Source organism: Pezoporus occidentalis, unplaced genomic scaffold (assembly GCF_034315485.1).
Source record: "Pezoporus occidentalis ecotype Australia unplaced genomic scaffold, CSIRO_AGI_Poc_V1 ctg2, whole genome shotgun sequence".
NCBI classification, from domain to species: domain Eukaryota; kingdom Metazoa; phylum Chordata; class Aves; order Psittaciformes; family Psittacidae; genus Pezoporus; species Pezoporus occidentalis.
This window is the reverse complement of record NW_026913855.1, coordinates 20,599,759-20,626,312: the sequence shown is the minus strand read 5'-3', so window position 1 is coordinate 20,626,312 and position 26,554 is coordinate 20,599,759. Positions and strand designations below refer to the sequence as shown.

Below are 26,554 nucleotides of genomic sequence, written 5' to 3'. Positions count from 1 at the left end.
AAACTAACCAGTCTTCTACCAAATCTGAAAGCTTCTTTACGCATAATTTCAAATTTTGTTAGAACTGCAAAAGAAAAACCTGTTACTTCTGAGTGATTTTGATAATCTAAAATGCTTTCATGTTTCATGCAAATAAATGAAATAACCTTAATTAATCTCATTACAGAAATTAAACAGGTTTCCAAGAACATATGTAATGTTTTTGAATGTTCTGAAATTGCTTGAGATTCTTGATCAGGGTGTGTATATGAATTAAATTAGGTTATCTTGTTATGGAAGGCTGTGCTACTGTATGTAATTACTACTTAATGTAATTACTTTTTATTACTTGATAATGCATATCCTGTAATTGAAAGCTTCATGGCAGATGCTGTTTACTGTGCAGCCAAAAATACTCAGGGTCAGGTTAATTATTACTTGGTAATAATTAACTGCTGTCAACAGTATAAGAAGACTTAAGTTCATCAGAATGTGTTCTTAGATAGCTGAACAAATGCATAGCTTTTCAGATATAGCAAGGTAAAGAAAATGTAGTATGTCTCACCTAATAGCTGGACACCATATTTATTACTTCATTTCATCTTGTCTGTAAGTAATACTATTCATGTAAGCTTGGATGTAACACTGTCCCTCTTAAAATCTGGTTGAAGGGCCACAAGTAAGACATACAATAGGGAAGAACTGTGACAGGATTGTTTTTTTCTGGGTATATTTCTAATTCTTAGGTAACAAAAAAAAAAACAAAAAAACCCACCAAACTTTTACCCCATCCTGATTGACTGTTCCTTTAATAGTCAGGAAAGTCTCTCTGTGGCTTAAACTTCAAGGTATTTTGTGTCCACTAGTTTAATAATGAACAGTTTAGTTCTTACCTGTCATTTGTGTTTCTTGGGATATCTGCATATATATTATGGCCTGTCTTGTTCTTCATAGTTATGTGTAGTCTGGACAATATTGTACTAGACCAACAGTGACAGGGTTAATTTCGCATCATGCATTCAGCACTGTTCCCCCCAAGCAGAAAAGTTAAGAGCGGGCAGGGCCTGGCTAATGCTACAAAATAGTTCTCTTCAGAATCATAGTGACATCAGATTTCTATGATCTGTGTTTTAGCCTAAATAAAATAATACTCACTAAGGTATTTGGAAAATCTTGCATGGTAGTCCCAGCCCTTATATGGGCATTTAAATGTTACAGGGATAGAAGTAAAGATTTTAGAGTCTAATTGGCTGAAGTTACTTGCAAATCATAATTCGTATTTCATAAGCATTGTATTAAAGTGGCGTATATGGTTTGCTTGTCGTTTTGTGTGTGTATGTGTGGTATTCATGCCAGTGTTGTTTTGCAGACAATGGTACATGGACTCAGCTGTGGTTGGTGTCTGACTATCATGAGCATGGATCACTCTTTGATTACCTGAACAGGTATACAGTAACAGTGGAAGGAATGATAAAATTAGCTTTGTCCACTGCTAGTGGTCTTGCTCATCTTCACATGGAAATTGTTGGCACACAAGGTAATCTTACCACTATTCAGCCTGTCATGTGCGTAGTATTGGATTTTTTAAGAAATTATACATGCTCTTTCTACTGTAATTCTTTTCTTTAATTAGAACATTCTCAACCTGTAGTTGCTTTGCACACAGCTACTTATGTGATGATAAGACAGCTAAACTCAGTGCAGGTACTCAGGTTAATCCCTTGTGGAGCTGAGGGAATTGAAAAATGTCTGTTTGGGGCCTGTCATAATATCTGAACAAATAGAACTTCTTAATTTGGATTTTTTTTTATCTTTCTGTGGTGTATCCAGGTTTTGTGATGTGACAGTCCTTCCTACAAAATGCCTATTAAAAGGCAGTAGGTAATGGTGCCTTTAGAATCTTCTTTGATTTGAGACAGCACTGTGTGTCTGTTTCCAAAGACATTAGAAACTTTTCTGTGGCAAGTAGTATTGGGTACACAGTAAGTACTTGCAAGAAGAGGAATAGGAGCAGTAGAGTGGCGTAATATGGCAGGCATTTAAGGTACTTTTCTGGACAGACAGCCAGTCCACAGTGAATGGTTTCAGGAGTTACCTTAATGTACATGAAGCAGCAGAACTGGAAGGAATTCTGTAACATAAAACAAAATCTGCACCCATTTTAGAACAGTAGCAGTTATTTTTTTACAGATGTGTTATTTCTGTTTTGGTTTTTGTTTTGTTTCCTTACAGGCAAACCAGCGATTGCTCATAGAGATTTGAAATCAAAAAATATATTGGTAAAAAAGAATGGAACATGCTGCATTGCAGACCTAGGATTGGCAGTTAGGCACGATTCAGCTACAGACACAATTGATATTGCCCCAAACCACAGAGTGGGAACAAAAAGGTAAAATCATTAATGTGATGTGTCAGGTGATATTTACAGTAAAATGCTTTGGATTTTCTTGCCCCATATAAAAGATTTACATGTGTACAAACACAAGCAGCAGGAAAATGTAAACAATGGCAGGTAGCGTTCCTAGGCACTTCTTTGCCAGCTGGTTTTCAGTTAGACAGTAGGTGCTTAAAAAGCATATTGAATCTTGGCATCTTCTACTAGTATGTGTAAAATACAGAAAACTTTCAAAATATTGTACAGTGCAAGTATATCCTAAAACACTTAGGAGACTATGAGTGACAGTCTTGAAATTTCACTGCTGAATCTTTATTCTTTGTGCCTTGTGTTGCACGGAAATGATTGCAGCTCAATCTGGAGTGTAAAACAGGATATTGACAGTGAAAGTTAAAAGCTGGATTTTTTTTCAGTGTGAAGCCTATGTGGTAGATCATACAAGGTACAGTCTTGGATACGGGCTATCATAGGATCGTATTTTTGAGAGAAATATGAGAATGTAAAACAGCATTCATCTTTGTTATCTAATACATAAGTAGAATTATCAGTACATGAGTCAGTATACTACCTTTCCTAAGTGTACTTCTGAATTTAGAAATGCAGATCTGTTTTTTTGTCCTCAAAAGAACTTGGAGTTTTTAACTCCATTGACACTAGTGCAGTTTGTTATTGGCTGTAATTTAGCATTGCTGAACCTTCAGAGAATAATAATTGGAAGATGTTCTGAAGAGAAGATTAATTTTCTTTAGCAATCTGTGCAGCTATACAGCATACGGAGATGACAGCACTAACAGTGAACCACAGCAACAGAGTTATGTGATACAGACAACATTTTGTCCTTTTCATGCCTATAGGTCCAGTACTATGCCATACTAAAGTTTGTATGCCTATCAGAAATGTGTGGAAGCCCAAGTGGTTCCGGGCTGTATGCGATTAACTTCAGCATATGCCCTAGCAGGTTTTCAGTTATGTATCTCTTTAGTGATACTGCAAGGGGACTTTAGGGATGAGCATAAAGGATGAACTGGGATGGACCTGTAGCACTGTCTTTTTGGAAGAAAAAAACAAACTTCTTTTTTAAGGCCCAGTGAACAAAAGTTTTTAGAACATCTACTGAAAATTTACTGACAATTATATTGCTGACATTACTTTATTCTAAAGCTCTTCTGTACTAGTCCTTTGCCAACTTTAGAAATACCACACAAACGGCCAGATGAAATTTACTTTTGAAATGCTACTGGGTTACAAAGTACTGGGTGTTATTCCTTCTCAAAGTCTCCAGGAATCATTGATAGTAAAACAGCAGACTGCTTTGGGATTTGTCATTGCAGACTTACCTGTGTGCAGGGTGCATTTTGTGTCACGGCATTTTTTACTATACCTACATGCGAAAAAAAAAAAGTGCAAATCTGTCACTTTCTTTAGTCTTTGGAGGAAGCGTCCTTTCAGCTGTGTCTGTAAATCCCACTTACAAGCTCTATTCTTGTGAAGGCGCTATTAAATCTGTATCTGAATGAAGATGCAGCTGCCTTATGCTTCTTTGCAATGGTAATGCTGTAGTAACTCTTGCTTGCTGCAGTGGGCAGCAGCAAGACCAAGTTCATTTCCCACTTCGAAGACATTAGTCACTTCTACCTTTCTGAAAACTGTTCATTCTCATAAAAGTCTTGGTCTCCTCTTCCTCCCTCCTGTGCGTTCTTGGTAAGTAATGCTGCACCTGTGGCTAATTTTTCATAATACAGTTCAGATCTTACCTTAACTCCCATTGATTACTGCTGCTGGTACCTTTTCTGCACATGGACACTCTGTGTGCAGGTTGAGGGAGATTTGGCTAAGTTTATATTTTTCTAATGATTGTCTGTTGTAAGGATGTATGGCCTAGAAAGCAAGCAAGACTCATTCTTGTTTGTGTGATGTAGGTGCTGAGTCAGACTGATGATCCTTCTTTCTGAATGAATCTTTATTTCTTTTCTGTTCAGAGGCTTAGCTTTATCCCAGAGGGTGTGAACTGTGTGCTTTCACAGCTCAGCCTGCAGTATAAAGCAGAGAATATGAGCTTTAAACTGAGAAGAAAATACAATTCCTCTCTTACTCCCTAAGGCTCAAATTCCACTTTAACATGGGGGCTTTTCTGTAGTTTATCCAAGCCAAATATGAACAGAATCCTAGTTATGCTTGTTCAGAAGATGGAAATGTCATACTCAACTTGTTGTGTATGCTTCCTGTTTGATGACACCAGCCCTATATGTGCAAGAAGTTTAGGCAACTAATACAGAGTTTTCAGACTAAAAGAGGCGGGGACGTCAGTAGGCACCCAGAGTGCCAAATGTGACCCATGCTCAGCATTTTTAAACTTCTTTGTAGACTTTGCCTGTCAGTCTTGGAGGGTATTGAATTGTAGACCTAGTTCAGAAGGGTATTGAATTGCAGACCTAGTTATGGTCTGTGTAGAGTAATTCTCTCCAAAACCCAAAATACTGTTTCTGACAAGCAGTGCATTTCTAATATATAAACTGTAAAGGAGATGTATGTTTCTCTCTCTTTTGTCTGATAGCCATTAAATGGCTAGTCTGCTGACTTCACTAGATGACCTACTTGCCTTTCGCCTCTCTTGTTCCAGCAATAATCTCTCAGACTTTTTGATCAGTCATTTACCATTCTATGTTATGGACACCAAAGCCAATCTAAATCCATTGATGGAAGATCATGGTAAGAGGTCAATTTGCCAATAAATTCGGTCAAAGTCACTTTTGGAAAATGTGGGGGGTTTTTATTTTCTTTTGAGGGTATGAATTCAGCTCCATTGACACATGGAGCCTCTTTCAGTATTTCCTGTGAAAACCTATGTCCTTAGGCCAATATACAGAAACTGATACAATCTCCTTTACTGCTTGTATAAGTGATTTTGGCTGACAGTCTCGCAGCGTGGTTGGGGGTTTTGGTTTGGTGGCTTTCCACCTTTATTACACTTCACATCCCCATGTGATCTTAAGACAGCTCAAATACTCTTCCTTCTAAACCCAAAGCTGATCACTATACTGTCAAGTGCATTAAGATTATCCAATAATGCAAAATCCGTGGAGAGCATTAAAACGCTCATCACAGTCTTGCATTCTTGATTAAAAAGTTTTTGATACAGGTGGCCCAGAATAATTTGAGTCTTGATTATGTTAAAGATTGTGACATATATAAACTTAACTTAGAATTCTGCTTCCATTCAATTAATACTGTCAAACCTTATGTTCCTCTTTAAACAGTTGTCCTCTGCTTGTGCTGTGTTTATCAGTTGTGGGGAATTTCTGTGTCTGTACAGTGCTTAGGAGAACTCTCATGACAGCAGCCCTTGTTGAAGTTCTGGATAGTCCAGAACGAACACAACTACTGGGTACATTTTTGCTCTTTTGTTTATAGCCCATGCTTCCTTGAATGTATGGCACTTCTGTAAGACAGTAGTGCTGAGTGTTGTTGAAGGTCTCATAGTCATGAAATTTAAGTACTGTGTCTTGTGTTCTGCCTCACATCCCTATGGAAAGAAAACCCTGGTATTATGTTGATAAAATGAAACTCTGCATAGGCTTCTGTGGCTATTCAAGGTTCAGCTATCACCTGACATTGTATTCCATTCCAGTAATCTATGTGTGTTGCTTTTTTACCAGTTATCTGTGCTTTCCAAAGCCCTAGTGGTGGTTCTCCCTGCTTCATTAGTATGGCAGCTTGAGATTGACAAGACTGAACTCTGTTAAACATTACATATTGGATTTAGTAGCCAGAGCTATACCAGATTGAGAAAGCAGAAGTACAGCTGATGTTGACTGCAGCAAATACCATTCGTTCCTTCCAGCAGCCAGTGAGGATGCTGCTAACTTTCACAGTGCAGTCCACACTGACATTTTGCTTGATGTTCCCACACTGGGCTTAGTCGCTAAACAAGGTAACAATGCCACGACCTGTTTTCAGTCTTTCTTTCTCAGTTGAAAGTCTACTGAAACCAGGAAAGTCTGTCACAGATTTTTCTGTTGCAGGAAATGCTGATAAGATATTCTATTAAAAAAAAAAAAATCTTTGTGATTTATAATGGAATAATCAGTTACTGTAATGGCAGGGAGCCTTTGTTCCCAAGGGATCCTTATCAGTGCTGCTTTTTTAATCAGCTCTTCATGTCTGTTCCCTCTGTGGTCTTGCTAAGGGATGTTGTAAGTGGCTGCTGTATGTTGGCAGATTCCAGGAGCTCGGGCTTCCCTCTGCCTGGCTTCTGCCAGCCTGGTGTGTCCTAAGGGCTGGGCTCTGTCCATTCCAGGTCCATGGATATAGCTGCTGCTTTCTTTCTTGGGCTTCAACCAGTAGTGAGGCTACGCATATACAGACACATACAATACTGACTACAGACACATACAATACTGACAGGGCTGGTTACACAGATTGCTATATACCATGTGCTGTCTTCAACACCCACATAAAACACTGTCAGAACTTGTATAAAATATAAGTGTTAACAGCCAAGTCTTCTTCCTTCAGCTGGTGAGGATTGAACTTCATTAGTTAAAATGCAAACTCCCTGCTGTAGCCTGACAAGCCCATGTATGCTTATGAATTCCTCCCATGTGAATGCAACCTTTGGTCTGTCTAATGCCCTCTTCTGTGCTCTGCATGTCTCCTACTAACCAGCTGGGCTAGGTTAATGCACAGTAGCAAACAGATGCATATACCTGTATGCACACCTATATGCATGGTTTCCCTTTAATACCAGTGTATACTTGTGTGGTATTCCCTCGAATACCATCCCTGCGTGGGTCAGCTCTTTGCTTGCTAGACTAGCTTGAAATTAGCTAGTGAATGACACATATGCACACCTGCCATGCACGCCAGGTTTGGGGGAGGTACACCCCAGCAGCTGACATATAGATCTTATGACCTGTTATTCCCACTCCAGTTGCTGCTGTTGAGAGCTTCTTACTCTGCTTCTGTCATCTTAGTTCTTCCGTGTAGCGGTTATCTTTAAGCTGGTGACTGTGAAGCCTGTGACATGTGGTCCTACTTCAGTGGCTGAAGCAGAGACCCTCATTTGCTCCAGTTGCTGGCACCAGAGGTATCTTCACGCACTGTCTGATTGCAGTTGCTGGTACCCCCACAGCAGCTCCAGATACATAGTTCTAAGACCTTCGGACATTTGCTTGCAGGATCTGCAGTTCCCTTCCAGTTGCTGGCACACCAGGCCCAAGGGCAACTTAATCCCTTGTCTGACTCCAGTTGCTACCCCTGAACTCCCTCATGCCTGGCTCCAGTTGCTGGCATGTAGTCCTTAAAGCACACGTGCACATGGGGTTGAGAGTGAGATTGCATAAAAAGATAGTTAAGATTTAGTAAGAAGAGAAGGTACACTGCAGCAAGCCTTTGGAGGTCTTGGTCAAACAAGCATAGTTACTGGCAAGTGTTTATGCAAGTGGCTCCTTGCATAAACCTTACTGTCTTTTGCTCACTTTTGTTCCTCTCAGTTACCCTTCTCCTGAACATTCCTTGATAGGCATTGCATTGTCCTACAGGCCTCCCTCGAATATTGACAGTCCTCATGTTCCTCTTGCTTCCCACGTATCAGCAGTTACAGCATGCAGGCTGGCCCTCCCTAAAGCTATGCCTGGAGTTTTTTAATAGCACATCAGTTAGCAACTGAGACTTTGGGTCTTTGTTATTGTCTCTGTTATCCCGTGTTTGTCAGGCTTATGGCTCTATTTGGTCATTATTTCCCCTTATTCCACTATTGCTTTGCTTGTTTCTCTCAGTTTACTTATCCCCCTTGCATTGGAGGTCTTTGATTAATGAAGCAGATTTTCCTTTGTCTCATACTTACATTTGGTTTTGAGCAGCTCAATAGCATTGAAGTTTTCTCTACAGTACGTATTTATGAAATTAAATGTTCTGTTGTTTATTTGGTGTTTTTTTTTGTTTCATTATTGCAAATAGGTACATGGCTCCAGAAGTTCTAGATGATTCCATAAATATGAAACATTTTGAGTCATTCAAAAGAGCAGACATCTATGCCATGGGATTAGTGTTTTGGGAAATAGCTCGGCGATGTTCAATTGGTGGTATGTAGCACTCTTTACAAAAGTGGAGATACTAAGGAATTGTAGCTTACAGAACCGGAATAAGTTTTTGTAAAGTCTGTTCTAAAAATGGTACAAGGTAGTAATATCTAATGTTTTTCAGACTTTTTAACTGCTAATCCTTTAGATGATGGTGGGTTTATTTAGCCTGTTTTTAAATTGATGAACCATACCTTTTGAAAAAAATATGAAATGTCCCTGTCTATGTTTGGTGGGGTCTTTTTTCCCTAAAACCTTTACATACATGGGAGAAAAGGGTGAAGCTAAATGTCCTTGAGAGCAAGGGGCAAACACCACAAGTAAGTGTTAGGTATAATGTGTTCAGGTAACATCCATACTGTATTTAAAATAAAACATGCTATTACAAATCATACACTTCCAAGAAGCATGTCTTCAGTATAGCATGTGGAAGATTCAGCATAGCTTTCACCTTTTCCAAATACATAAATCTAAAAATTGAAAATTCCTCAAGGGTAATATGAACATACCAAAGGTATGGTTAAGGTGGTGTTCGGGTTTTTTTTAATATTAGTCATTGTAATGTAGTTTTTAAAAATGAAAACCAAAAAAAAAGAAAATGATAGGGTACTGATAAGGAACACAGTAAAATGTGAAGAGTATGTAATTTAGTGTTACCTAAATTAAGCCATTTGCAATCTGTTACAGGAATCCACGAAGATTACCAGTTGCCATACTATGACCTTGTTCCTTCAGACCCTTCTGTTGAAGAAATGAGGAAAGTTGTGTGTGAGCAGAAGTTAAGGCCCAATATTCCAAACAGATGGCAGAGCTGTGAGGTATTAACTAACCTTGCTAAAGCTGCTTTAATGGACACTGAAGCTTTTATTGATTTCAATGGCTTATAAATTGTGCTTGTTGTTGAAGGGAGAAGGGTTGCTTCGAGACCTTAATTACATTCTGATCGTTGTAGCTTTATTGAATGCCATTGATCCTTGGGTATACACTAATATTTAATGTATTTTCATGCACATTAATAGCTAACCTTGTGTGGAGCATTCTGTAATCTGTTCCTGTGCAGTATAGGTGATACTAATGTAAATTAAAGCTAGTCTAAATTACATTGATGGCTTGGCTTCGCAAGTGAAGATTTGGAAAGGGCTTTACCCACGCTTACTACAAGCACGGTGACCAAGGGCATGTGGGATAGGCAAATCTGTTTGGAAAAAAGGCTGCTTAGGCAATCAGGAAGTTTCCGAACAGAACTGACATCTCCTGAGGCAATCTCAAGCATACAGGAATCATCACTGCAAATAAATTGTGCAGCTGGGGTTGTACTGCAGCTGCCTGGGGTTGAGTTTTGTGACCAAAACAGATAGCACACCAGTGTCTTATGTAATGCTGAACAGTGTTTATGGACCTTGAAGGCTTTCTCCATTTCTCATTCTCTCCCCGCCCCCCAGCACGTATTGCTGAGTAAGCTGGGGGTAAACAGGATGCTGAGAAGGAACACAGCTGGGACAGCTGACCCAAATCAGTCAGATATTCTATATCATGTAGTGTCATGCTCAGCAGTACAACTGAGGGAGGGGGAAGTTTTGCAGGGGTTGCTCTTGCTCATGGACAGGCTAGGCCTCAGTTGGATGGTGGTAAGCAATTGGGTTTGTATCGTTTATAGAATCATAGAATAGTTGGGGTTGGAAAGGATCTTAAGATCATCTAGTTCCAATCCCCCTGCCATGGGCAGGGACACCTCCCACTAAACCATGTCACCCAAGGCTCTGTCCAACCTGGCCTTGAACACTGCCAGGGATGGAGCATTCACAACTTCCTTGGGAAACCCATTCCAGTGCCTCACCACCCTTACAGTAAAGAACTTCCTCCTTATATCCAATCTAAACTTCCCCTGTTCAAGTTTTAACCCATTACCCCTTGTCCTGTCACTACAGTCCCTAATGAAGAGTCCCTCTCCAGCATCCTTGTAGGCCCCCTTCAGATACTGGAAGGCTGCTATGAGGTCTCCATGCAGCCTCTTCTTCTCCAGGCTGAACAGCCCCAACTTTCTCAACTTACCTTCATACGGGAGGTGCTCCAGTCCCCTGATCATCCTCGTGGCCCTCCTCTGGACTTGTTCCTTTGTCCTTTTTCTGTTGAGGACACCAGAACTGCACACAGTACTCCAAGTGAGGTCTCACGAGAGCAGAGTAGAGGGGCAGGATTTGTTTTGGCTTGTTTTTTCCCCTTTACCTATTAAACTGTCTTCATCTCAACCCGCAAGTTTTCTCACTTTGCCCTTGTGATTCTCTCTCCCATCCCACTGGGCGGGGAGTGAGTGAGTGGCTCTGTGGGGCTTAACTGCCTACTGGGGTTAACCCACAACAAGGGTAGTAAACATACATGATGTAATCAGGTCTGTGCCAGTTGGTTTGTAACTAGGCTGGTTATCTCTTTCAAGAGTGCTGTGTTGCCTCATGTAAATGCTTGCTTGGAACTCACTCAAGGGTTTTTGCCCTGTCATTGTGTAATGAAGAGGTATACTACAGACCGGCCAAAATAGGAATTTTTCTTTAAAAAAAAAAAAAGTTTTAAGAATTTTCACCCAAAACTGTGATGGCCTTAGTACTTTGTACATCTCGGAATTTGTACTTTATGCACTTACTGAAAGATGAGCGCTGTTATTAGGATGCTGAAGCTCTAGTAAGCCAAAGACTTAGAACTGCTGTGTACATGTGGTGGTGACTACTGACCATGCCTCTCTAGAAGCGTTTACCTGATTCTGGGGTGAGTTCATTATTCTGGTAGTCGCTGCACAGGCATTAGTATGCACAGCAGTGAGCTCTTTCCTTTCCAGCCACCTTTGTTCATATTGCTTACTGTAGGAACCCATCTAGGGCTAGAACCAATGCTTTCTGATTCAGACCTTAAGAGAATAGCTGTGGTAGTCTACAGTAGGAATGAGAAATTGATAAGATATGATGGAAGAGAGAACTGGGTTGTAACGTGTGAAATGAATACGTGGGTAATAATAGACTTCAGAAACAGATGAAGAGGATAAGGTAGGACAGAGGCTACCTCATCTGTGCTGGAACTGCAGTACGTATAATTGCTTCTCTTTCCTTTACAGGCATTACGAGTAATGGCAAAAATTATGCGGGAATGCTGGTATGCCAATGGAGCTGCTAGGCTAACAGCTTTGCGCATTAAGAAAACATTATCACAACTTAGTCAACAGGAGGGGATAAAGATGTAATCCTGGATTTGCTACCGAAGAATACTGTAAAAATCCATGTCTGCACCAGAGTGGCGTGTTAAGAAGGTTAATTGTTCTACCTCACTGGGGGAACAGAAGGATATTGCAGCCTTTTAGTGCTTCATAGGAACGTCACTTACTAGGATTTTTGTGGACGTGCTGAACAGTTGTGTTGGGTCCTTTCTGTGCACTATGAACCTCTTTCCCAGGTTACTTACAAAACATTGTGTAGTCTAGTTTTCTTTTCATTAACCTATTATTTTTTATTTTGATAGCTGGTCTTCTAGTTAACTGTGCTAAAAACAGGAGGTCACTTTTAAAATTGAACTGGTTCACTAATTTGTTCTAGAGTGCATTGATGGCTCTGTAAGCAACTTTATTCCTGGCTGGTACATTGACTATTCTGAACCACTGTTAAGGTTCTTTGATTCAGATTGTGAATGTACTGTTGGAGTACACTTTGCTAGCTATGAAGGTAGTACATCGTTTGGACTCTTTGATTTACAAATTGACCTCATTCAGTTGTGGGAACATAATTTATGCAACTGTACTTTATACATGATCACTGGGGGTTTTTTCCACTTTCTCAGAACATTGCATTGCCTTCAAAATAGATTGTATTATACCAGTAAGTGCCGCTTTTGAGTCTTTTAATGCAAAACAGTAGGAGCGTACAAACCCTAAGGTACTTTTGGTTTCAAAAAACAGATTAATGATCAACTGTTCCTTTGCCTAGCTAAGATCTAATTCACACTCATTTCAGCAAGTGAGTACATAATTCATGGAATACCTTTAATTTTACCAAAATCTGACCCTTTAAACCACTGTGGGAGTTTTAAATAGTGTAAGATAGTTAATTCACTGTCGTAATTGTCAAGTCATGAGTCATAATTATATTTAAGGGAGTTTTTTTGTTTTTTATCAAGTGGTACTTCTAAAATGCTTGAAGTACCTATCTACTTCAGAAAAGTAGCATGAGGAGTAAAATGCTCTTAAGGGAGATTTTGCTCCATTAAATCAAATATGAAAAGCATATTTTCTGTGCTGTTCTGCAGGGTCTTAAGGCTCAAAGAACAGTGTTTGCAATTAAACAAGGATTAAGTGCACCTGTAATTAGGGAGAAGTTATTTGGGCTTTTGTATGAGAAAGTTCAAAGCTGCTTATAAATTTTATGTGCATGTATTTTGTGTGTGCCTCATACACAGAAACCGGTGAGCTGCAGAAAGTGCTGAGCTGCAGGTCTTTGGATACAAATACCAGAGGATTTCAGCAATTCTCTTCATAGTTACAAGAACAAAGCTTATGATGGCTTGTGTTGTCATAAGAACACAGAAGAATATGCATAGCTTTAGTCAAGATTTGCCCAAGATTTTAAGGGTATTGCAAGATTTTTGCAAACTTCTTTAGAAATTGAATTGCTTCTTTGCCCAGATGTACAACTTCTGGAGGGGATGGGGAAAAATTAATTTCTCTTTAAAAAATTGCTGTTAACAGGAAATTTTGTTTATTGCCACTTCAGGAAGAGCCTGGTTGTCCTTTGCTTTTATTAATACCCAAAACACTTGGTAGTATTTCAGTATTTAAAAGTGGTAATTAATATGCCACCTAAGTTCCTACTCTTCAGAGCACATCAGTATCCATCCTGTTATCAACAAACGCAGCAACCTTAACTCTGCTTCCATTTCATTCTTCAGCATATAGTCACAAGAGAGTTTTTTATAGGGATAACTGGATCTTTACCATAGATACAAATGGTATAGTTCGTACTTCAGAATCATCAGGCTACCGGCGTGCTTCAGATCTCTGTAGTAATCTTGATGGTAACATCAGAGAGCTTCCAATGAAGTTCATCAAATAATTTCATTAGGGGCTTATTTTAGCACCTACAAAGCTTTATTACTATAATGGTTAGTTTCCTAAAATGTAAGGATAGTTCTGTTGCATTTAAAAGAGAATCTAAGGCAGCTGAGCAACGTCACAGCATGCAGACTTTTCAGTCAACTCTACAGTGGTTTGTTACATACATGTCATCTCAAACACCTAGTAGTCTTCATTCTCCTGAATTACTAGCAACTATTCTTAAATTGTTCTAATTTTTCATTTTGTAATAGAAGCTTGCAAAAACAAAGCACAGGAAGGATGCTTGATACAGTGTGTGATGTTAGGAATGTTATTTTGGGACACATTCATATTGGAATTCAGAACAGGGAAATTCTGAATAAGGCTGTATGTATCCTCAGTTCTGACACCACAACTTCAAGCTTTGTTCTTCTTTTCCATTATATAAACTGAACACCTTTTACAAAGGCTGTGTCTGTATATATTATGTAACTTTAAATGTTACCTGTGTAAGATCATATCTTATATATATGGACACAGGTATACATAAGTATTTTTTAAATTAAGATTGTAATATCACCAGATTTGCTCTTGGAAATCCAGGGGGACCAAAATATTTTAGCATTCAGAATATTAATTTTGTATCATTTCAAGTATATACCAAAACATTTTCTGATGAATACTGATGCAAATGTTTATTGTAAATATTTCATACATTATACATTCACTTAACTTTTGTGGATTTAATCAATTTGACATTCTAGTAGCATTGAAGCCTCAGTTTGGTTTACAGACTTGTGACCACGTGGATATGGATGTGGAAAATAAAGAGCATTGGAAATGGTCCGATGCTGAAAAGCCCAAAATGTTGATTTTTGGAATGCTGGAATTCTTCAGGGACCTTCCAACCTTAAAAGCTGGAATTCTGGGATGTTTCTCAAGCTGACTTTCCAAGTATGACACACTGTCACCTTCCAATGGTTCCACTTACAATCCTAAGAGAGACTTTGTGTGCAGGTAAAGACATTGGGATTGATTATATGGGGACATGAAGGTGTCAAATAAAGAGGCTATTTTTTTTTTTCCAGTAATCATTCTGAGTGTGATTGCCATGAAATTCACCTTTTAGTTAGTTCCTTGTTTATATAGTGCCATTGAAAGGATTGCAAGGTGTTAATCATTTTGTGGTTTGGTTTGGTTTTGGTTTTGTGAGTTTTTGTTTTGTTTTTTTTTTAAAAAAACCCTCACCATATCAGTTGCTTTAAACTCAAATTACCTCTTAAAAGACCAAGGTACATTTACCTCGTGTATATAATGTTTAATATTTTTCAGAACATTCTCTGGGTTTGCAGTTACATGTTTCTAGAAATATGGGTATTACTAAATTTACAACTTCAGCGGTACTAAATGTGTTATCTGGTGCCCCAAAACACTTTAATTTTCTGTATTTTATTGTATTAGCAAGTTTGCTGCTTTGTCACTGTAGCACCTGCCTTTACATAGCTGTGTGCATACTGCTTTGTAAATTTTACTTTTTTGGATGATTTGAGAATCCTGTACAGATGAGTGTAACTTTTTTAAACCCTACAAAATTGTGTATTTCCCATACATTTCTGAAAATATGTATTGTATTTGTAGAGTATACATTTCAATGGATTGTAAATAGAACAGTAGAAGAGTGGATGCTTCTGTTAAGTGCTAACACTACAGTAGAGAGATTAAAGCAGTGAAAATAAATAAATTTTTTCAAAATGCATGCGTTGTCTTTCAGAGGAAGAAGTTTCAGGTAGGTATGGGTTTGGGTGTGATACTCTTACCTGGCAAAAAATGGGTTTACAACAAATTCCTTTCATCAGAAGGAGTTTCTGCTCGTATAAAAATGATAAAGTGGTCTGCTAATGCTGAGGCAATCAGTCTCATATATGCTATACAGATACCGATTAAGTGCCTGAGCTTCTGTGTGTCTTACAATGTAAATACCAAGTAAATACCTTGCTTGGTATTCACAAGTGAAGTAAGTAACTTCACTAGACTGCAGATGCAGTGTCCAGTAGTCCCTGCGAAACCCACAGTCTCGAATCTTCCCGAGAGTTTTCTGAAAATAAGATTGCAGTCCCTAGTCTATGCGATGTAATGGTACCTGCAATTGTTACCTCTCTTTTGAAGAGAAAAAAGAGCAAGACATGCAGATATTGTCCCAGGTGCAAATTTGCAGTGTTTGCTGGTATTAAAATAGGTATATGGAGATGAAGATTAAACATCCTTGATGTGTTTCTAATTAGCTCAATTATGAAACTGAAAAGAGCTCTCCAATTGCCAGTAGTTGGAAATTTGTGGAAGCCGTTGAAGAATTGGGCACAGGAGTTGATATTAATTTTTAATTTAATATCAGATACATTTGTGTAGGTATTTAAATGAGGGGAGAGGAGGTTTTTTTGAATGCTCTCTCTGACCTAGGGAAAGTCTGAGCCCCACACTGCATGCCTCATCTTGGCCAAAATATTTCTTCCTTTTGGTTATTTGCTTAGACTGGGACCGGGGACTGGTACATAGAGCGTGTATATGCTGGTTCAGTGGCAACCCATGGTGCAGGTATTGCACCGTATTCCTTGGTTTTAATATTTCTTTTTAGTAAAATCAGGCATTTCATTTTCAACCGCAAGGAAGGGGTGGAAAACCTGCTAGCCTTGCCAGCTAGATCCATACCTACTGAATGGATCTGGGAGATGGAGCACTGTATGTGTTGAGCTCATATCCAGGAGCTGATCCAGCTTCTCAGCTGGTGAAAGGCAATACCATGCTGTTAACTTCTTATGTTTAATGTCAAATCTTGCCATTTTTTATTTTTTCCTTAAATCCTAGTTGTAGGAATAAAATAGTTCACTGAAATACTTCCAATTTTATCCTGTATAAAAGCTTTTCCAAAAAATGGTGGAAAATACTGATTGCACTCTTTCTCAGAAACCAGAAGGAAAAGTCAATCTGATTCATTCAAATAAAGAATGTCTCTTTGTTTGTAGGATTATTTTGAGGGCTTTTAGCTTATGGTTAAGAGAGAGAGACATAAAGCTTCCAAGGACTGCACATAAGTAGTAGATTTCTCAGCTTTCCCTTCCCACGTTGCATTGAAGAGTTTCTGAAGCGTGTTTGTGTGTGTTGGTGCAGGGTAGACCTGCACAGGAAACCAAAAATGCCATGTTTTGATTGATGAAGTTAAAGGTAAAACACACACGAAAACCCACATAAGAGATTAAATGTGCATTTGAAGTTTACACTCATCATCATCTCTTGCAGAGGTATATTTTAATTGCTAATGGCTGAATTGGGAGAAGTTACCAGCATTTCCAAAGCAATGGCTTATTATGTGGTGATGAGCACCAAAGGAAAGCACAAATGAATTAGCCTGCCTTAACACTGCGTTCCCTTCTCATTCTGCACTTTTTATTCCTCAGATGCCAGTAGTAGTCTCCTTGTCAATGATCCCATGTTTTTCGCTTACACATCCTATACATGTAATTTCTAGGATGCTGGCAAACATGCCGAGCAGTGGGGCCAGTTCCACACACACTGTGCCTCACCTAAAAAAATCCACTGTGCAGGCCAGAAGGGTTTACTCACACTTGTCTTGCAGTAAGCGTGGGTAAAGGCCTATCCCAAATCTTTCGCAAAGTCAAGCCATCATCACCTGTATATGCAGAAGAAAGTCTCTCTTGTCAAATATTGAGAGGAATGCAAATGTGTCCCCCACCACAACAGACTGACTGTCATGTAAAGGCTTCTTAAACAAGAAAAAGAAACCTTCACAAAATTATGCGTAATTTCCTGAAACCAGAGTTGTGGGTATTTGGTAAGGATTCGGCAAAGACTAGACAAGCAACGTTTTCTTGGTGAAGATAAATGAAAAGGTTATGAAGATTGCTTCCTGACTACTTTAAATGTAAGTGGAAAGACTGACTCGATCAAGAAGGAAGTTTGAAACTCTGTTTTCTCTTTCTTTTTTTTTTTTTTTTTGGCTGTTGTCTATACCAGTTCCCTTTCCCATTCATCTCCATTTTTAGGTGTTTCTCACAAAGCACCTGTACAGTCCAAGATTTGTACTTATTTTTAAATCAACTCCTTTCTGAAATGCCACCTTACTTCACTTTGTGCTGTGTAAATCATCTTACCCCTCTTTTTATGGGAAAGTAATTTTCACTTTAATTTTCTCTTCTGTAAAATGCGATAAAGGTTTTCACAAACTCCCTCAGGTTTCATGGGGTCAGCTGTGCTGCTGTCTCCCTCCTCTCATGCTGGAAAGCTTTTTCAGTTAATCCTGGCAACATCTCTTCCTTTTCTGAGTACTTCTACCTCTTAGCCTGGCCTGCGCAGTCCTTCAGGCCACAGACTTTTGATACGAGAGATGCTGGAGACCTGGGTACATGTGTGGAGATAGAAAAGAGCAAAGATGACCTTCTTGCTCTGTTCTGAAGGCTCTTTCATTAACATTCCCAGGGTATGTCCTGATTAGCATATTCATGGCTTTAGGCTTCTTGTGTCCATTATAGCCTTCTAAAGACAGTGGTAAAACTTTATACATTGTATTAGGAGAACATTACATGCCCAGTTGTTTCAGGAAGTTCAGAACAAATCTTGTTTTGTGAGCATTATGTAAAGATCAAAGCCAACACCACAGCTAGTGAAATCAGGCATGGGAAACTTGGATTGACTAATGCTGCCAACGTCCAGTTGACCAAGATTCTGAGCAATGTGATTTAGGTTACTCACAGAGGGCATGGGGATGGATAGAGAGATGTTGGGCTCTCTTGTCCACCAGAAATTTTTTGGCCACCTACTGGATGGAGTAGACTCTGTCTCCTTGAAGAACCTGGTAAGGAGAGAGCAGGGAGGACACTGTGCCTGTCCACACATGAAAATTTTCGTGTTATCTCTCGAGATGATCTTTTACCATGCCTAAGCTGGAGTACAGTAACTTTATAAGTTATTACAGATGTCTTATGTATAAGAAACACATGGAGCTGTTAGAGCAAGTCCAGAGGAGGCCCACAAGGACTATAAGGGGGCTGGAGCACCTCCCATATAAAGACAGGCTGAGGAAGTTGGGGCTGTTCAGCCTGGAGAAGAGAAGGCTGCGTGGAGACCACATAGCAGCCTAACAGTATCTGAAGGGGGGCTATAGGGATGCTGGGGAGGGACTCTTCATCAGGGACTGTAGTGATAGGACAAGGGGTAACGGGTTAAAACTTAAACAGGGGAAGTTTAGATTGGATATAAGGAGGAAGTTCTTTACCGTGAGGGTGGTGAGGCACTGGAACAGGCTACCCAAAAAAGTGGTAAATGCTCCATCCCTGGCAGTGTTCAAGGACAGAGCCTTGGGTGACATGGTCTAGTGTGAGGTGCCCCTGCCCATGGCAGGGAGTTGGAATTAGATGATCTTAAGGTCCTTTCCAAACCAAACCATTCTGTGATTCTCTGATTCTATGACTGATCAGGTTATGAATCACCCACATACAGATGTGGTTTTTCTGGCTCCATGGCAGCCTCTTTCAAACTGTCTCCCTAGATGAATCCTGACACTTGGTAAGTAGGAGCTACAAGTCCTAGCACTGCATCTGACTGTGGGCTTGAAAGAGGCCAGGCTGAATGCACATTGTCTAATCCAGTTTTCACAAAGGAAATACTTTGAAGAATTGATGGAAGAAATCAAAGCTGATTCTCAAGCAGTATGGACTGATGGCTTTTTACCCAGGCAAGTGTCTCCAATACCCTATTCAAAACAGCACTGAGACAGTGACACAGAGTGAGAAATGAAGTTATTCTCCTTGAGGAAGGCTTGGGAGACATCTGACAAGCCAAAAATAACTACAGAAAGCAAAGCATCATAGCAAGGAACATAATGCAGGTATTTTTGAAACTCTTAATAAAGAAATGGCTGCGCAAGACTAAAAACATGATCTCATGCAATAAAAATTCAAAAGATGTGAAAATTATGATTTATATCAATGATGAAAAATCAAGGCTAAGAAAGTGAGAAAGAAAGAGACCAAGCTGTTTCACTAGCAGTTCTCATGCCATCTGTGCATATGAGGAGGTGCTAGACAGAATTTTGCTGATGCATCCTATTTTGAAGGCGATGTTGAAGTTAACACAAGTACTGCATTGTCTGTGCTGTTATTTTTGTTCTTTCATACAGAAAATCATTCCAGTATCAATTTGTTTTCATACAGACTTTGAACAACAGCAAAAAGACCCCAAAACATGGACTGTTGCTATCTAGGCAGCTAGAACACCAAGGTGCAAAGAAAGCTCATCTCTAGCAGAGAACAGAGGAGAGAAGTGATAACCACTGAAGGAAAACATGATCCTTATATAGGAGTGGAAGTTTTATTCTGTTTCTGTATCAATCTTCTCCAGTCTAGTGAAAGGATATAAAGCAAGCTGGAAAATACTGATATAGTAGATTGTTTCTCCTGTGAATATAGAGTATAAGTTATCCCTGATTATTCCATTCTGCAAAGGGCATCTTGCTGATGGCTTAAAGGAGCCAGAAAAGGCAGTGAGCTTTGGCATCCTAGTCTGTGATTTGGCTTCATCCCTTGCTTTAAGAGGAAAGCAGCTGATAGCTTTATCCTGTAGCAAGTACTACTGGGCAGCAAACTTTTCTGTTAGCAGACACAGTCCATGTTTTAGTCTCCCACTGGATGCTCCAATTTGCAGTTACTTAGAAAAGGACCACAGTTAATTCACATGGTAAAAATACACAATGCAATTGTAGACAAGTAGCATATCATGGAATGTGAAGACCATATCTGTGGGTAGGACAGAAATTTGATGCAGTTGTGAAAATTCTAGTATTGCTAATGTTTCTAGGCTGTTCATTGTGACAGTTGTATGTTCCAGGCTGGAGAAAGTAGGTTTTCCATTCAGGTGTGGTTTTTTTGCACGTGCAGTCATGTCATGCTCTGTTAGAAAAGCTACACTGGGATCTCTTGGGAAGGGAGAGATTTTTCTGCCAGAAGCTTTACAGCTATTGATGTTTACCCTAGGTTTACAGCACAGTACTCTCCCGTCTTGTGCTAAAAGTCCAGGATTTGGGTATTTCGATTCTGGTTTTGCTGCAACTGACTGTCCTACTTAGATTGAAACAGGACATCTCCCTGCCAAAAAAAAAACCACACCCATATCTACAAAGACAGAGAATTATTCTGCGTGGAGGATCACAAGCATTCAGTTCTTGTAAAGTATTTTTGTTAGTCTCAGTCAAGTTCTTCATTGCACTATGCATGCTTAAAGTTTGGCATTTCCCACACTCAGTTTTGTATGTGTCTTATTTACTGATGCATTAAAATAAACAGTTTATAGAGAAGGAGGACTCACTTGACTGATCAAGAAATCAGGCCAGGTTGGACAGGGCACTAAGCAACCTGGCCTAGTGGAAGGTGTCCCTGCCCATGGCAGGAGAGCTTGAACTAGATGATCTTAAGGTCCTTTCCAACCCAAACCATTCTATGATTCTGTACCCAAGAAAAGTAAATATGTGCATTTTAAAGGGAAACTATTTTAATTCTCAGTTATCAAAGACAGTAAGAACTTAGCTCCGAATTTTTGAATATATAGAATGATAGACTAGTTTGGGTTGAAATGGACCTTCAAAGGCCTTCTAGTCCAATGCCCCTGCAATGAGCAGGGACATTTCAACTAGATGGTGGGGGAGCTTTAAAGTTATTCTTTAGGATCTGAAATCTGATCAAATCTGGTGTGTTTTCAAAATTAAGAGGTTATTTTGCTGTAGTGGGCATTATTTAAAGCTGCCTAATATAAAAAGTTCCATTTGATCCTCATGTCCCTGTGTCATGATGATGGTAAGGACAACTGCATATGGAGAACCCACTGGCCCACATCACAGTGTGCCTGAGCAGGTGCAGACTATGCTGCGTGTGCCCAGCTCTCTGCAGCCAAGGAGCATTCAGGCAGCACTTGCTCCTGCCAGCCCACTGCCTTATCCCAGTGCACTACTCCTTCTTATCAAAAACCATGACTCCCTCTCTCCATTCTTGTCAGATGCATGTGGCTTTTCCATTCCTAGCAAAGATATCAGTTCTCTAATAACCTCCATCACTGTTAATGTGTAAATTATGCATATATATATTTATTACAAACAGTTACAGAAGTTAGACTAAGTAAAGTACCTTTTGACATTTTTATTAAGGTATTTTGAGAAATATTCAGGATTAATTCATACTAGCCAAATTCTACCCTAATTCACTCATGTCACTCAAGTGTAGGTATAGATGGGAACAGGCTGTTCTGTAATTCATAATAACTATAATGTCATCTTGACAGAGCTTGCTAGCTAATGTATGGAATAGCAAGAAAAAAAGAATTTTATTTTAACTAAAGCTGATTAGTTTTAGTTAGCTTAAAACTGATTTAAATAGTACTACACAAACTGGTAGCAAAAAAGTGGTATTTTATGCCTTGCCCTTTCTTTTTTATCTGCCAGTCTACACTGACTTCTTTTCCTGTTTGAAACTAGAAGCAACTGCATAGTTGTCAATTAGCAGCATAAATGATTTCATACCACCCACACCCACTTTTGCAAAGCTTGCAGACTGTATTCATACGGAAATGTATGTATAGCAGTGAATGAATTACACAGAGTTCTTCAAAGATTACTAATTGAGAGAGTCTTGTAATTGCTAAAACATGGAGGAAAATGTATAAAGGACTTCGGATGCTTTAAAATATCTCAGTGTAGGTGCAGGTTATGATGCAATTTTTAACGCAATCCCATAGTACAGCAAAACATAAAAATAACCTTTGGAAAATATTCCAGCAGCAATTTGGCCCTTAAGCACCATATGGAGAAGTAACTAATCCTATATACAAGTAGATGATTCAGTAGGATAATCCACAGAAGAATTAGCATATGGCATTCTCAGTGTTCTTCAACATATCCTTTTCTATCTCCAGCCCATACTTATGATATGCTGGCAAATGCACTGCTGATACGGAAGCCTGACTTGAAAAGCAAAATGAATATCCATTCTATCTGTATTCAAAGACACAGATGTGTCATCACTTGCTAAATGCTGTTATTTGTCCTCTTGGATGGTGAGCCAAAGCCAGAAAGAAGATAGGATTTTGACTGGCCCATCTTTACTACAGTACAGGTATGACAGACTTCATATTTAGACACTTGAGTTTAGATTCAGGTTTAGGTCATTAGGATGGTTGAAGGATTTGACTGGACTGAACATGATTCTGGTTGAAGTATTGGTTTTCCACATTTTGAAGAGATCAATTTTCTGCTCTGCAAACTCTGGAACTTTCCAATATAGTTTCTCTTGTTTTCAATTTCTTAAACTGGAAAGAAAAAAAAAGCTCTATCAATCCCTCTATGTTATTCCAGAAATCAAATTGAAATTATCTTCTCTCTCATTATAGAGCTTTTCACAAGAAGGTGCTCCACATGCAAGCAACTCTGGCCTGCCCTGTGTTGAAGGCAGCAAATTGATAGTTACATTAATACATAACTCCATTATAGACAGTATAGAGTACAAAATTCTATACAGCATACAAAGCAGTATAGAGAGTAAAATGGATCTGACCAAATAGCATAAATGTAAATGTATCTTCCTGACATTTGTTAGGGTTTTTTTTTTACCATCACCTTCTCTAACATGGAAGGATAGAGTAATTAGGCTTTACTGACACAGTTTTTCTATGTCAAAGAGAATGAATTGTCTTTATGCTTCCATCAGTCAACAACATGTTTTTAAATTATCCCTTTCATAAGCTCTGTTACCAAGAAGTGTATTTTACTTCACTGAGCATTCTCATTTGAAGGGAAGCAGACATGTTTCTAATCCCATAACTGATTTCAGGGGTTTTAAATTTAGACTGACAGGCGACTTCAGTTTCAGGTTATTTGCTCTGTTGAGAAAAGTTATGAAAGGTAAAGCAGAACCAGGTTGTTTTTTTTTTTTATGGCACGTTTTATGAACATCAAGACTTCCTGTTTCAGCAAACATGAGATCTATTTTAAATTCTTTTCCAAATGATGGAATAGTTTCTTAACTTACAATGACAGAATCTTGTTTACTTTTTTACTACTTTTCTAGCAAATTATAATTAATTCTATACTCCACACTTCTTTAATCACTTTCAGTTGGCTGTCCTTCCAGACTTGATGTATGCACATTAATTGTTTGCCTGTGGCAAGATTTTATGAACTCTAATATGCACCACATGTTCGACTTGCTTAAAATTAATTGCAGACATTGTATTTAGCATTAATGTACATCTTTATTGGCTTTAATTTCACATCTGTCTTGCTTTATATACAACTTTATCAGTGTAACTGATGTGTGTAATAGCAACCACCAAACCTTGCTTTTGTATTTGTGTTTTACCTATTAATACAATTTTTGTTTCTGTGGTTTTGCAAAAAAAAGTGAAGTAAATTGAAAATAAATTAATCTTTCTTATTCGCTATTTGGAAAGTCAACTGCAAAATACTGTGTGAGATCTAGTGGTGAAAAAATAAAGCAGCTATGGTTTGCCTGTACAAAAAGGTTTGCCTGTTTAAGAACAAAATCTCTTTGAAAGAGGATTTGCTGTGGTGATCCATTCTTAGAATGAAGAAACAAGAGACCACCTCACTTACTAGCTAGCAGCTTGCTAGGGCAGTCCCACAGATGGTTCCACAATTCCTATCAGTTCATGCACAGGCAGGCACATTTCAGGTAGCTGTAAACCCCTACCTAGCTGCAACACAGAGATGAAATGGAAACAAGCCTCAGCACAGAAAAGCTACTCAACATGCACTAAAAATCTGGCATCGGCTTATCATGCAGGTATCTAGTTGCTGATACACAGATTAGACAAATTAATGCAAATTAGGGTATGTCTGCAAATTGTACGGTGTAGATATCTAAGAATCACAGCAGAGCAATTTTTAACATGTTTGTAGCTAAAACACAATGGCTTTAGTAGTTACCAAGAAGGAAAATGCTACTGGCTTCCAGAATGCAATAAGAATACAAGGTATACATGGTGAAAACAACCTTTTATCTTATATAGTACCATGTTAAAAGGGTGACTGTATATTGGTTCTTAAAGATCTTAAAAACTTGCGAAGCCAGATTTATGGTGCACAGAATTCATGTACATCTCAAACCAGATATACTAATACGTTAAATTCAAATATAGAACAATATAGAAACATATAGAGATATGCCACATTGGAGCACCTCCTGTATGAAGATAGGTTGAGGAAGTTGGGGCTGTTCAGCCTGGAGAAGAGAAGGCTGCGTGGAGACCTCATAGCAGCCTTCCAGTATCTGAAGGGGGATGCTGGGGAGGGACTCTTCATTAGGGACTGCAGTGACAGGACAAGGGGTAACAGGTTCAAACTTAAACAGGGGAAGTTTAGACTGGATATAAGGAGGAAATTCTTTCCTGTTAGGGTGGTGAGGCACTGCAATAGGTTGCCAAGGGAGGCTGTGAATGCTCCATCCCTGGCAGTGCTCAAGACCAGGTTGGATGAAGCCATGGGTGAGATAGTTTAGTGTGAGGTGTCCCTGCCCATGGCAGGGGGGTTGGAACTAGATGATCTCAAGATCCTTTTCCAACCCTAACCATTCTATGATTCTATGATAATATGGCATTGTTTTACTTTCTGAAGGGATGCTGATCAGGTCAGATCTCTTCCAGTAAAACATATGTGTGGACCAGGAATTCAGACCATGAGTACATCAAAAAGTTCACCTATTGCTGAAGGAGACTTCACATAAAATACAAAGTAGTATTCCAACCTTTTAAAGTTTCAGCAATTTTTAGGATAAGAAAGCAGGATCAAATGCTAGTCAGAACAAAATATAATGAACTAACTGTTCAAGCTAATACAAAATAATACAGATGAGGGAGCAGATTTTATTATATTCTAAGCAACAAGAAGTACAGCATATAGAAGAGAATGACAGAATCATGGAACTGTTCAGATTGGAAAGGACCTTAAGCTCATCTAGTTTCATGGGCAGGGATGCCCCACACTAGACTAGGTCACTCAAAGCCCCGTCCAGCCTGGCCTTCAACACTGCCAGGGATGGGGCAGTCACAGCTTCCTTGGGCAGCCTGTACAGGGCCTCACCACTCTCACAGCAATGAATTTCTTCCTTATATCTAACCTAAATCTCCCCTGTTTAAGTTTAATCTTGTTACTCTTTGTCCTATCACTACCGACCCTGATGAAGAGTCCCTCTCCAGCATCCTTATAGGCTCCCTTCAGTTACTGGAAGGCTGCTATGAGGTCTCCATGCAACCTTCTCTTCTCCAGGCTGAACAGCCCCAGTTTCCTGAGCCTGTCTTTTTATGAGAAGGAATAAAGTATTCCTTGTCCCTCAGCAAATGCCAGGAGCAGCAAAAAATAAAATACATTTGCAGAGGAGTTTCTGTCTTATCACCAGACTTCAAAAGCATGCTGTCAGTATACTTGCTTTACAGTGAAGTATTTACTTATTTCAAGCCCCCAAATTCCACTTCTCATTGTTCTCATTGGTTTTGTTTTAAAAAGACCAACATATACAGTTTAACAGGAAAATGGTGTGCAGATCCAACATCCAAACCCCCAACAAACGAAAGTCTTTGCTTTCTAGAACAATGAATGGGGTTAAAATTCATACTGTCCTTACTGAAAGCCAAATTTTAAAACCTTTTGTTATTTCAAAGTTCAATTCTCTTCTTTAAAGTAAAGGAAATAATTTCAGTGGTCTGTTATTTCTTCTGGAACTGACATGGTGACTTGAAGTGATAATGCAGAGCATTTATATTACCAGGCATACTTGCACCTTTCCTCTGCCTATTCATTTCTGGGGTAAATTATTGTTGATAATGACTTCACACATAAATGGCATTCAGCACATTCACAGCAGAGTCCACCCTCATCAAAATGAAGCCAAATTAAACCATTTAGCATGGGGGGGGGGGGGGGGGGGTTGGAAATTGCATCTAATCAATTCAGGCCCCTTGTAT

The 26,554-nt window shown here is 39.1% G+C and overlaps 1 protein-coding gene across 2 annotated transcripts in view; it reads left to right on the top strand.

The window, feature by feature from the left end:
- The window catches only part of TGFBR1 (transforming growth factor beta receptor 1), a 38,255-nt gene extending 22,981 nt beyond the window's left edge, over positions 1-15,274 (top strand). For both annotated transcript variants that reach the window (XM_062618112.1, XM_062618111.1), the window contains 5 exons: positions 1,349-1,516; positions 2,212-2,368; positions 8,333-8,457; positions 9,142-9,272; positions 11,558-15,274. In XM_062618112.1, the coding sequence (XP_062474096.1) occupies positions 1,349-1,516; positions 2,212-2,368; positions 8,333-8,457; positions 9,142-9,272; positions 11,558-11,683 (707 nt within the window). In that variant the 3' untranslated portion in view covers positions 11,684-15,274. The remainder of the gene's footprint in view (positions 1-1,348; positions 1,517-2,211; positions 2,369-8,332; positions 8,458-9,141; positions 9,273-11,557) is intronic.
- Positions 15,275-26,554: the final 11,280 nt, after the last annotated feature.